Consider the following 12,444-nt stretch of genomic DNA (forward strand, 5'->3'; position numbering starts at 1 on the left):
GCTCCCAACTGTCTCCTTATATTTAGTAACACGTCACAACAGTCTAAAATCTGTCCAGCTACTTTCATCAAGCTTTGTCCCCACCCAACCCCATAAAAGTCCGTGCATTTGCAAAAAGTTAGCAGAGCAGCCAGCCTAGCAGAGATTGGCAGACCTGCTGAAACCAGAAATGGATTTCAGCCAAGGGAGGAAGTGTGTTCATGGTCAGTAAGAGATAGGTGGTGTTGGAGGGAGTACTTCATATTGGAGCTCTACTGAATTGAAGGAAAGGTTTAATTGGAACTTTTGAGGTGGATATATCATTCCTAACCATGTTAATTCCTTTGCTTTTCTTGTGCTGCAATCATATATTATTTACTTAGGTTAAAGTTCCATTTCTAACAGAGTTCTGTGTCTCAGAGTGTTATGGCTTGTCTACACAGTGAGGTAATGCACATGATTAGGGTTACCATTCGTCCGGATTCTCCCGGACATGTCCGGCTTTTTAGGTTAAAAATAGCGTCCGGGGGGGAATTTGTAAATATCTTAAAATGTCCAGCATTCTCCCCCCCCTGCAGAGCACGGCGCGGGTGATAGGGCGGCCGGCTGGATTAAGCCACTAGCATAGGGCTCTAGCAGCCAGAGCCTCTCCTCTGCTTCCCCCCTCCGCTCCCCTGCAGCTTCAAATCACTGGCCAGGCGGCCACCGGCAGCTCTAGAGCTCCTCCCTCCTCCTCCTCCTCCTCCCCATCCCCTGCTGCCCAGCGTGCCGCTCCCTGGGGAGAGCCGGGGCACGGCTGTTCTAACCTGCTTTGGCAGGGGGGAGAGAACCGCCCCGCAGCAGGGAAAACAGAGAGTTTAGCTCCTGTCTGGAGCCCAGGTGTCCGTTTCCTCACGGGACGCTGGTCGTGCCCTCGCTGGAACAGAGCGGGGGCAGGGGGAGGGTGACTGCGGGGTACTTGACCGATGGAAAGGACGCCTGGCAGCAGTAGCCGTGCCCAGCCTGGTGCTGGGCGCTGGGGGGTAGATTTTGGGGAAGATTTAAAAAAACAAAGCCCCAGACAGATGATGGTTAGAGGCCTTGGGGGATCCCCCCTATTAATGTCTTCTGAAGTCTCCCCACCCCCAGGCCCTCTGAGCCAGTTGTGGCTGTGTCCAGATGCCTCCTGGAGTGTGCTGCTGAGCAGCACGATAAGGGAGCCAGGGGGTTGGAGAAGGGGCAGGGGGTTCTGGAGGGGGCAGGCAGGGGACAGGGAGTAGGGGGGGTTGGATGGGTTGGAGGTTCTGGGGGGGCTTGTCAGGGGGCAGGGAGCAGGGGGGGTAGATGGGTTGGGGGTTCTGGGGGGGGCAGTCAGGGCACAGGGAGTGGTTGGATGGACGTGGGAGTCCCAGGGGTCTGTCTGGGGGCGGGGGTGTGGATAAGGGTCGGGGCAGTCAGGGGACAGGTAGGGGTAAGGTCCTAGGGGGGCAGTTAGGGTGGGGGGATCTCAGGAGGGGGCAGTCAGGGGACAAGGAGGGGGGGGGGGTTGGGGATTCTGAGGGGGGCAGTCAGGAGGCGGGAAGTGGGAGGGAGTGGATGGGGGCAGGGTGGGTGCGGGGCTAGGGTGGGGCTCCCCCCGTGTCCTCTTTTTTGATTGTTGAAATATGGTAACCCTACACATTATGAGGGTGTGATTTCTAATGTTTTGCACATTAATAGGTCCATACAGATCCAGCTAGTGCACACGAAAGGTTTCCTAGTGCGCTTTAATGCACTGTGTGCACTGTTTCAAACAGCACTATGTTAAAGCAAACTGGGGAACCTTTAGTGCGCCCCAGCAGGATCTACACAGACCAATTAATACACAGCATATTAATATGCTTTAGAAATCACATGTACATAGGGCAGATTGCCACACCGTGTAGACAAGCCCTTAGAAAGTTACAGGTATGTAAAATTGGCACATTCATTTCTAAAACGATATTATAAATTTTTCCTTATAGCAAGGGGCTTTTCCTACTTTGATAGTAAGTCATCATTTAGTAATCTGTGGTGCATTTCCAAAGTAAGTCACAGGAAGTTAAGATCAATGGTTGCTGTACAGATTTCCCATTTTGATCATTCAGCCTATAGTACATCAAAAATATAACACTACAGTATATCAGGAAAGAAACCCTTATGTTCCAATATTTTAAACTTTTAAAATATAGTGTAGTGTCTCTTCCAAGTGTACTTGATTACCTGTATACAGGAATTCAGGTAGATAGGCTGGTTGGACTGTCAGAGTCTTGGTTTCATTCATCTCTCTGGTCTGAAGAAGCACTGAGGCAATGGCCTGAAAATGGCTGTTGCAAGACAATGCAATCAAAAGATGAAGCAGTAGCTTTTTACTGTGTTCAAAGACCTCAGGGCGGTAATGGTCAAGACCTGAAGGAAAGAGTTACAGCAGTCACTGAGTATGAAGTGATTATAAACAAGTTTAAATTCCAGAAATAACAAAGATTCCAAGGCAATTCATGGCAACAGTACAGAACAAACAGAAGATACAGTACTTCAGGACACAGTTCCCACAGTTTTTTCTTTAAATATTTGTGTGAATTTAGTACTTGAGAAAGGCGCCAGACCAAAGTCCTCTCTATATCTACTTGAGACAGTACATCATGAGCTGTAGCAGTGCCCAGACCTTGAGATGGGGGGACCACCTCCAGAGATGAGAGGGTAGTCCAATGTCCATGTACTCCTCTACCCCAATATAACGCTGTCCTCGGGAGCCAAAAAATCTTACCGCGTTATAGGTGAAACTGCGTTATATCGAACTTGCTTTGATCTGCCGGAGTGCGCAGCCCCGCCCCCCTGGAGCACTGCTTTACCGCTTTATATCCGAATTCGTGTTATATCGGGTCGCGTTATATCGGGGTAGAGGTGTACATTCGGTATTTAGACTCCCTAGTAAGATTGCCAGGTTGACAATTAGTCCTGGGTTTTGAGATGTTGTGAAGGGGTGCGGTAGCTTTTGGTCACTAGTAGCCTGAGCTGGATTTGAACTAAGGGTCTAGAGATGAAAGGATCATGAGCTATAAACATAAATGATTCAAGTTTGTATAAAATATATTGCTTCACTGTGACAAAGCATTTTTTTCATTTATCATCTTAGTTCTGGTTCAACACCTTCTGAGACGGTGGCATGAGAGATCAAACTCAGAATAACAGAGCTGGCTGTCTCCTCAGCTCCTTCCTTGTCTGAATCTCCTCTTCCCTGGCAGCCTGCCTTTTTAGTCCCTGCACACTGCTCCTTCGTGTTATGTGCCTCTGGTGCACACTTGCCAGTCTGCTCTTTGACGGGCCTGCAAAACTGTAGCAGCTATTAGTATGCCAGTTAGCCAGCAGTTCTTTTGACTCCTGTGGACCATCCTTTTAGAACCTTGTGATCCTCTGGTTCATCCACCTACCAATATGCTAGGACCCTCCTCCATCCTCTCCATCCTTGCTTCTATTCCCTATTCCACTACTCTTATTCTCTTCCTTGCTCCCTCCCTTCCTCCCTTTCTTTCCAGCTGCCAAGAATTAATATCTCCACCCACCCATCCACCCTTCAAGATATTCAGGAATGAGCTATAGATGCAAGTTGCTGCTCTGAACTTGCTTGGTTTAGTAGTGCCTGAAAGCCACTGCCATTTGACAGCTCTTTGGTAGCTATATGAAATGAATTGGTGGGCACAGTCCTACTCCACCACCACAATTTGCACCAGTTGGTAACCTTCAGAGTTAAGGAGAGAGGCCAAGGACTGAATGGGCATGGAAACGGAACTTTCCTCTCACCCCATAGGTGGAACATCTAGAGCAGGGGTTGGCAACCTCTGGCACGTGGCTCGCCAGGGAAAGCCCCTGGCGGGCCGGGCCAGTTTGTTTACCTGCCGCGTCCGCAGGTTCGGCCGATCGCGGCTCCCACTGGCCGCGGTTCGCTGCTCCAGGCCAATGGGGGTGGCGGGAAGCCGAGGCCAGCACATCCCTCGGCACGCACCGCTTTCCGCAGCCCCCATTGGCCTGGGATGGCGAACCGCGGCCAGTGGGAGCCGCGATCGGCCGAATCTGCGGACACAGCAGGTAAACAAACCGGCCCGGCCCGCCAGGGTGCTTACCCTGGTGAGCCGCGTGCCAAAGGTTGCCGATCAGTGATCTAGAGCAATATTGGGCAATTTTACAGTGCCGCTGTGTGGTTAAAAACAGGATTTCTGTAACTGGTGCTGTCAATCCAACATCTTATACAAGGACTCAATTAACAGAAAATCTTTTTAACCCCTTCATTATCAATATTACAGACCATTCTATCCTTTACCTATGTTTCGACAGTAGATTCCCTTCACTTAAATATTTTCCTATTCCTTCCAATATGTGAAAAGGCACATGCTCAGTTTAACTGCCCAAATATCTCTAGTTTCTTTCTCAATCATATCCCTCATACACTCCTTCCCATGTGCATTCTCACATTCCAGCATGACATGATTTCTTCATATGCAAGTCACATTCACACCTCTGGCTAACACATTTAGTACTACTTCCCTACACCCTCACAAGGGGGATCTATAGAGATGTAATGAAACTAAACCATAATAAAATTGAAGATTTAAAGTTAATTTAAATGTGAGTCTTTATGAAATACTGTAATATTAAGATATTACCTGACAAAAAAGGTAAAGAAATTTTGATAAATGCATTTGTAATATCAGAAATCTATTTCTGCAAATATCTACTTGCATTGCTCAGTGATGGCTAGTATACACTGACTGTCTCTCAACCAAAATGAAAAGGCTAGAGTCTTTCATCGTGCTGCATATTGTTTTTATTCCTATTCTCAAGTCCCTTCATTGATTCATTGACTCAAATTAATAAATAATATATGGAGATATACCTATCTCATAGAACTGGAAGGGACCCTGAAAGGTCATTGAGTACAGCCCCTTGCCTTCACTAGCAGGACCAAGTACTGATTTTGCCCCAGATCCCTAAGTGGCCCCCTCAAGGATTGAACTCACAACCCTGGGTTTAGCAGGCCAATGCTCAAACCACTGAGCTATTCCCTTCCCCCCCATAATTGAGTTTTATTACTAATAAATTTCTAACTAAAAAGGCCCATCTGTTTTTCAGAACTGCTACAACTATAATTCGTCAGCCGTTCAATCAGTTCACCAGTTGCTGGCTATTTGTTTTGTCCACACAAGACTGATGTTACAGAGTCTTTTTACTTTCAGCAACTTTTCACTATATTTGGGGAGTCAGCTCCCAACTGTGTGAAAAGCTGAATCCATTTTTGTTTTTAAACCTACATTATGATGCTGCCTATAACATATTTTAAGACTGTCTTTGTAAATTGCTTGGGAATAATACAAAAGATAGATATTTTATATAATATTCTATGAAAATCACCATATGTTGCATAGACATTCATGGTAGTCTCGACATCTAAGGGCATGGCTACACTTGCAGATGTAGAGCGCTTTGAGTTAAACCAGCCTTCGTAGAGCGCATTAAGGATAGCGCTGCAATCTGTCCACACTGACAGCTGACAGCGCACTGGCGTGGCCACATTTGCGGCACTTGCAGCGGCATTGGGAGTGGTGCATTATGGGCAGCTATCCCAGCAAGTGACTGCAATGTGCTTTTAAAATGGGAGGGGTGGGGTGGAGTGTGACAGGAGTGTGTTGTGTGTATGTGGGGGGAGAGAGAGTGGGTTTTTGGGGGGCTGAGAGCATGTCAGCATGCTGTCTTGTAAGTTCAGACAGCAGCAGACCTCCCCCTCCCCCCGCCTCTCTCTCTCACACACAGCATTCCACCGTAACGGCTTGCATGCCAGCTGTCAGAAACAGAGCTTTGAAAGGGCATTTCTGCATTCCTACAGGAGTTCAAAACAATGACAAGAGTGACCACTTGACTTAAGGGGATTATGGGATGTTTCCGGAGGCCGATCAGAGCGCAGTAACGCAACACCTCGTTCACACTGACGTCTGGGCATTGTAGCCAAGGCGCAGCAAACATTATTCCTCTCGCCGAGGTGGAGTACCAGCAGCGCTGTAGCTGTGGAGTCAGAGCGCTCTGCATGCCTTGTCAGAGTGGACGGGTAGTGAGCTAGTGCACCCGGGGCTCCTTTATTGCGCTGTAACTTGCAAGTGTAGCCAAGCCCAGAGAGAGAGGAGAGGAAAGTGGCATGAATGGTAATTTTACCATGACATCCATTTTATTAAAGAGATTTGTATCCTTTTAAATCTGGATAGCCCTCTAATGAAACTCTGATTTCTCTTTCTGGATTTTTTCTGCATGTTGTTAGTGCTTGTGAAAGGTACCAGACTGACCGCAATGGAGCCAGAAGTACTTTTCTTGGTCCATAGACATAGGTAGATAATGGGTAGTGACACTTCCCCCATTGTTCTACAAATGTGCTATAATCTTCTAGCTCAGCCTCCATGGCTATTCAATCCTTGCTGTCTATGCTGAGACTACCAATCAGGGTGGAAATTAGTTGCAATTATGGTGGTGGGTTTTAGAATGTGGACATTGATCCACTGAGAACTGGACTGAGACCACCACTTATTATGAATTCATTCCATATGTCTAGCTATTCTAATGACCTACAGAAAGTGTGTATCAACCACATGAATTGGATAATGCCTATACACTTCCTAATTACTCTAGTATGCTCAACATTTCTGCTTCTGAGAACCCTGAAATGATGAACTAATAAAGTAAAGTGGGGAAAAAAAGGCTACAAAAAATTGCAAGGTATGATAAGGAATGCTGCAGCCACAACATTCCAGCTGATCAATTTTAGTTTCAAGAACTGATGTAACAAAATATGAATGACGGCCGTAAACATAGCTATGGAGGGGAAGGCAAAGAGAAAATATATTTAAAATAATGCTAACTCCACAGCTTCAGTTTGACTAATGGTATTGGAGTATACCCACGTTTTAATTCCTGTTGTATTGGTCTTACCTAAGAAAAGAGCATGAAGTAATAAAGGGAGGTGAAGGGCCCAATCTTCTCTCACACTGTGATCCACTACCATCTCAGTCATGAAAATAACAGCAATATTGCACCTAATAAATGAAATCACAAAATCAATTGAAAAACTTTTTCTGGGAGCTGGACAACAGTAATATGCTATGCAATCACATGAGAATTGGGAAGACATGGGTTAATGCACTAGCCTTTCAGCTTTGGCGAATGAAATTCAAACCCTGACTTGGATCCCAAGTGAAACTAGTTTGATGGTCTTATCCTAGTTTCCCTTCTTGTTTCCATTACTAATCCATCATACAGTTTGGTACAGTTCATCATAATGGCCATTCAGCACTCAAAAGAGGCCCTGGACTAGAATGTAGCAGGTTTGATTCATGGGAACTGAGGCCCACTGGCAGAGGCAGGCAGCCTGCACACTGGCTGGCTCCACTGGTCACTGCAAATGCTTACTAGGTCCTGAGTTTCTACACCCAAACCACTATTTAAAGAAGTAGCAATACTAAAAACAACATTAATAACGATAAAAGAAGTGATAAATCATTAAGACAGTCACAGAAGTGCTATTGACCAGCTTTTGCCATAAATTATCATAGTACATGGGATGTATAGCAAGAAAAATGAATTGATACAAAGCTATACTGGAGGACTCACAAAATCCTCAGCATTTTCCCAAATTAAGCTTCCCTTTGAATGTTATTAATGTCAAAAAGATATCACAATACCTAAAGTTACTGTATTTAGCTGTTAAGCACCATTATTGAAAATAATATTATTAATGTCAATATAGATTATGTAAAAGAGGAGTTTTAGCATATGTATAGCATAATTAGAATAGCACCAAAAAGTGCTATAAAGAACAGTCTGTTAGGTTTGGGGAAGACAATGTTCAGCTTCTGTGAATCAGGTATGGTTGCTTTAATCCAATTCCTATCAGTACATTTGATCTCATGCAAAATAAACAAGCTACAGTTTTAACAAGGCACTAGAATTGCAAGGCCTTTTGATTTAACACTGAAATGTTGGGAAGCAGTAAAATGTATGTGTGTGATTTTTCTTAAGTGCTGGGTAATGGAGCCATTCAATTATTGTTGACCGATTATCTAATTAGCGGAGACTTATTTCAGTATTGCTCACCTATGAAGGGGTCCCCGTGGTGTGACAGTTTCTGGGAGGTAGTCAACAAGTGGTGCCCAGCATCCTCCATTGTAAGGCATTGGCAAGGGTTGTGGCTGTTTGGTCTCCACAATATTCAACAGCCAGCTAGTATATGGAGAAACAGGATCATCTGCATGGTAAAATATTAAAACATGCTTTAGTCTGTAATGACTTAAAAACCAAATAGTTTCATTATCTAGTATCTAAAACAATGTGCATGCTAAATTCAGTTTAGAATATTTGGCGAGAGGACATGGGTTTACAATAACAAGTGAAGCACGTTTAATTCCTCCTTCACTATGCTGAAAATGTAACACAGAGTCCAAGCAGGCAGCACTGAATTTTATAGGCTGCAGCTGAATTCCTTTTGTCATTTTTTAGTAGCTTAGAATCCAGATCACAAAACACCAAGCAATGGACTCTCTCCTAAAAAATGAGAGTAAAGTTCAGCCAACATAACTGCCATGGCAAGGCATCTGTTGTACAGGGCCTCCTAGCAGTGACACATTCTTGTAACAACCAGCAGGTGCCCTGCTGAGTGATGCTACGAAGAAGCCAAAAATTAAATCTGCTGAATTAAGAGGAGGAAATAAGGAATGTGAAAAACATCTTCAGTGTGATACAATTCTTACAATAGGGATAAAATATTTATTAAGCTTCTCAAATATCTATTTAGTTTAGGTTTAGTGAGAAACTGTTGTTACACTAATAAACAAGATATTTATCTATAAATATACAGAAATATCACTTATTTGCCTTATAAAACTTGTGATCATTAATTAATGTTTGCCAAGTGCTTTGCACCTGAAAAGCACTATATAGCTATGATTTATTATTATTGAATAATCTATTTAATATACAGAACAATAACTATTCATGTTGAACCAGACAGTACAGTATGGCCAGAGCCAAATCATTGATCTATTTAACACTAAGACATACCACCAGGGCCATTGCACCATATGACTTTGTTTTTTTTCCCTATCAGTCAGGAATAAGGGACTGTATAAAGGACTGGCCTTTCTAAGATGCAGTTTAGGGTTTAAATGAAATCAGAGTATCAGCCTCTTCACAGTCCATTGCAAAAACGAATTCATACTACCAGACTTCCCAAACACCTAACATAATTTAGTAAATAACTGAAATGCCAGGTGTTTCTTGATACTCTTTACTAAATAAATACCAAGGGCCAATTTATGGTCAGTTCAGAGTAGGTGTGCGGGGGTGACAGAAACAGCGAGCCCTTTCTACTTCTCGCCCAACACAAGCGTGGAGCCATAATTAAGTTGCAGGTAGTGGGGAATGGAAGGGACGGGATATGATTTGCTGACATGACATGTTTTGGTGGGTCCCTGGACCTGCTCCCCATCTCCAGGTACTGAGGGAGAGTGCTGGTTACTTTTGTTATATTGATGTGGCAAGTCCTGATGCTCGGTGTGTTCCCCAGAGTGCACCTAGAACTGTTATAATTTTCAAAGTGCAAATGCCTCCAGCCAGGCACTGCTGCTTACATGGTATCTCACTTCCCCCATTCCAATGAAGCTCTGCCTGTGCAAAGGCTCTACTGCAGGGTCTCAAACTCAAATGACCAGGAGGGCCGCATGAGGACTAGTGCATTGGCCCGAGGGCCGCATCACTGACACCCACCCCTTGCTGCCCCCGGCCCCGCCCCCACTCCACCCCTTCCATGAGGCCCCGTTCCTGCCCCGCCTCTTCCTGCCCCTTCCTTGCCCCCATTCCAACCCCTTCCCTGAAGTCTTCACCCCAACTCTGCCACCTCCCTGCCCCCAGGGGGTGCAGGAGGGGTGCGGGGTGTGATGGGGGCTCAGGGCAGGGAGTTGAGGTGCAGGAGGTGTGCAGGGTACGGCAGGGGGCTCAGGGCAGGGAATTGGGGTGTGGGATGCAGGAGGGGTGAGGGGTGCGGCAGGGGGTCGGGTTGCAGGGTGCGGCAGGGGGCTCAGGGCAGGGAGTTGGGGTTCAGGAGGGATGAGGGGTGCAGCAGGGGGGTTGGAGTGCAGGGTGTGGCAGGGGGCTCAGGGCAGAGAGTTGGGGTGCGGGAGGGTGTGGGATGTGGCAGGGGGCTCCGGACAGGGGGGCGGACTCCGGCCCGGCACCGCTTCCCTAGAGCGGCTCCGGGGTGGCAGCACCGTGCACCGTGGCCAGGGAAGGCTCCCTTCCTGCCTGCCCTGGCCCCTGGCCTCGCTCTGCTCCGGGAGCTGCGGGGGGCAGTGCCTGGAAGCGAGAGCACGGAGCCCTCTACTCTCCCTCCCCCCTGCCCAGGGCTGCAGGGACATAGTTCCAGCCGCTTCAGGGAGCGGTGCGGGGCTCGCGGCGCCACGGGGTAGGCAGAGGGGGGGGGGGGCGCGCAGGCATGGGGAGCTTGGCAGGCCGCACGAAAGAACCTCGTGTGTTTGAGACCCCTGCTCTACTGAGTCCTGAGCTAACAAAAGGAATTATCTATAACATCAGTTTAAAGGTAACAAGGTGACACAGATAAGCCACTGGAATGATAGCTTCCTATGCTGTGACTAGACTATACAGACAGCTTTATCAGGTGTTCTCTTCAAGTCACAAGAAACATTTCCTTTCCCACCAATACACCCAATAAATTGCATAAAATGGAATGTCAGCACTTACTTTTATCATCATCATAAGATCCTCCAGAGCTATTACTGTACCTTGATTCTAGTCGAGTATGTGCTCTGATTACATTACTGAACCTTGAAATACAAGAAAAATCTTCATTAAATGCTTTATTTAGACAAAGCAAACCACTGTAGTAAATGCTTACTCTGACCAACTTTGCACGGACCACCTTAAGCATGGCATTTCCTACTTTTCAAGTACTTGACTTTACAACCTAAATAACATTCTTTTAGTTTAGTGTTTTTGTATGCATACAAATAAGGGTAACTGGCATATTATTGTGGCATTCTTTAAAAATACCCTGAAAAGTGTACTAAAAGATATATTTTGAGGGGAAAACACATATGAAGAAATGCACAATGTCAAATTCTATCCTCATCTGAACGGCATAATTTCAAGAGGGCTGCCTGGATGATGAAAGAATATAGCTAGACAGACTGCAAATAAGAGAAAGCGATCTTGAAAACCATGTAACAAATGCCGACAATACAAACACATAACTGTCACAATATAACATGATAATGTCAAAATGCATTGATATCAAAACAATACAGTATTGTGATTTCAGAGAAAGAAATCACATCACAAGACAAGACACAATGCAACATCATCACCTTGAAAAGCTATGGTGCAGCATGATGACATTGTGCCAGACCAAAAAATTTTCTAGACAAGTAAATGGCATTTCACACATTACTCAGGGCTTCCTTTTATGTGATATTGTGTCTTCAACACAAAAACTAAAATATTTTCTACTTAGATTCATTATATGTTATTCCAAAACAGGCATGTGATTATGAGAGCAGATGGCAAATCTTCTATTACTTACTGTATAAATTCTTTATCATAATCACATTTATAGAACAATGACTGTTGGAGACAAAGTTATCCACAACATCTGCTCTGGTCACCTTATTATTTAAAAAAAAAATGACTACAAAGAGAACACTAAGAGGGATAGTTCAGTGGTTTGAGCATTGGCCTATTAAACCCAGGGTTGTGAGTTCAATCCTTGAAGGGGCCATTTAGGGATCTGGGGAAAAATCTGTCTGGGGATTGGTCCTGCTTTGAGCAGGGGGTCGGACTAGATGACCTCCTGAGGTCCCTTCCAACCCTGATATATTCTATGAACAATTCTACATCTGTGTATTTAAATACAGCAGTGGCTCTCCACCTTTCCAGACTACTGTATCCCTTTCAGGAGTCTGATTTGTCTTGCATACCCCCAAGTTTTACCTCACATAAAAACTATTTGCTTACAAAATCAGACATGAGAATACAAAAGTATCACAGCGCACTATTACTGAAAAATTGGTTAGGCCATATGTAAATTAATTTTGTGAGACAGGAAACTGTGAAATTGCTGGCAAGTTACAACTGGGTCACATAATGAAAAATGTTGTATCAGTTGTTTGCTCTGCCATTAAAAAAAACCCCAATTAAACAATATACCTATAAACAATTTTTGTAGGGAAAAATAAGAAGGCTACTCAAAGGCAAAGACGTTTATTTTCTTGTTGCTCACACACGGCATCTTTCAGCTCCCTATTCTGAGACCCCTATTGGCTTTGGCACACACTCTGTTATATGAAGTTTTTATACCATGCTCCACAGCATGACATCTGAATGCCTAACCAAGCTTACTCTATAGAGAAAGTAAGAGACTGAGCT

The 12,444-nt window shown here is 45.0% G+C and overlaps 1 protein-coding gene across 2 annotated transcripts in view; it reads right to left on the reverse strand.

Moving 5' to 3' along the window:
- The window catches only part of FRY (FRY microtubule binding protein), a 297,837-nt gene that overhangs the window by 98,683 nt on the left and 186,710 nt on the right, over positions 1-12,444 (reverse strand). For both annotated transcript variants that reach the window (XM_065403807.1, XM_065403815.1), the window contains exons 36-39: positions 10,765-10,847; positions 8,107-8,257; positions 6,946-7,049; positions 2,200-2,385 (exon numbers count right to left, since the gene is read on the reverse strand). In XM_065403807.1, the coding sequence (XP_065259879.1) occupies positions 2,200-2,385; positions 6,946-7,049; positions 8,107-8,257; positions 10,765-10,847 (524 nt within the window). The remainder of the gene's footprint in view (positions 1-2,199; positions 2,386-6,945; positions 7,050-8,106; positions 8,258-10,764; positions 10,848-12,444) is intronic.

The sequence above is a fragment of the Emys orbicularis genome, chromosome 1, assembly GCF_028017835.1.
Source record: "Emys orbicularis isolate rEmyOrb1 chromosome 1, rEmyOrb1.hap1, whole genome shotgun sequence".
In the NCBI taxonomy this organism is placed as follows: domain Eukaryota; kingdom Metazoa; phylum Chordata; order Testudines; family Emydidae; genus Emys; species Emys orbicularis.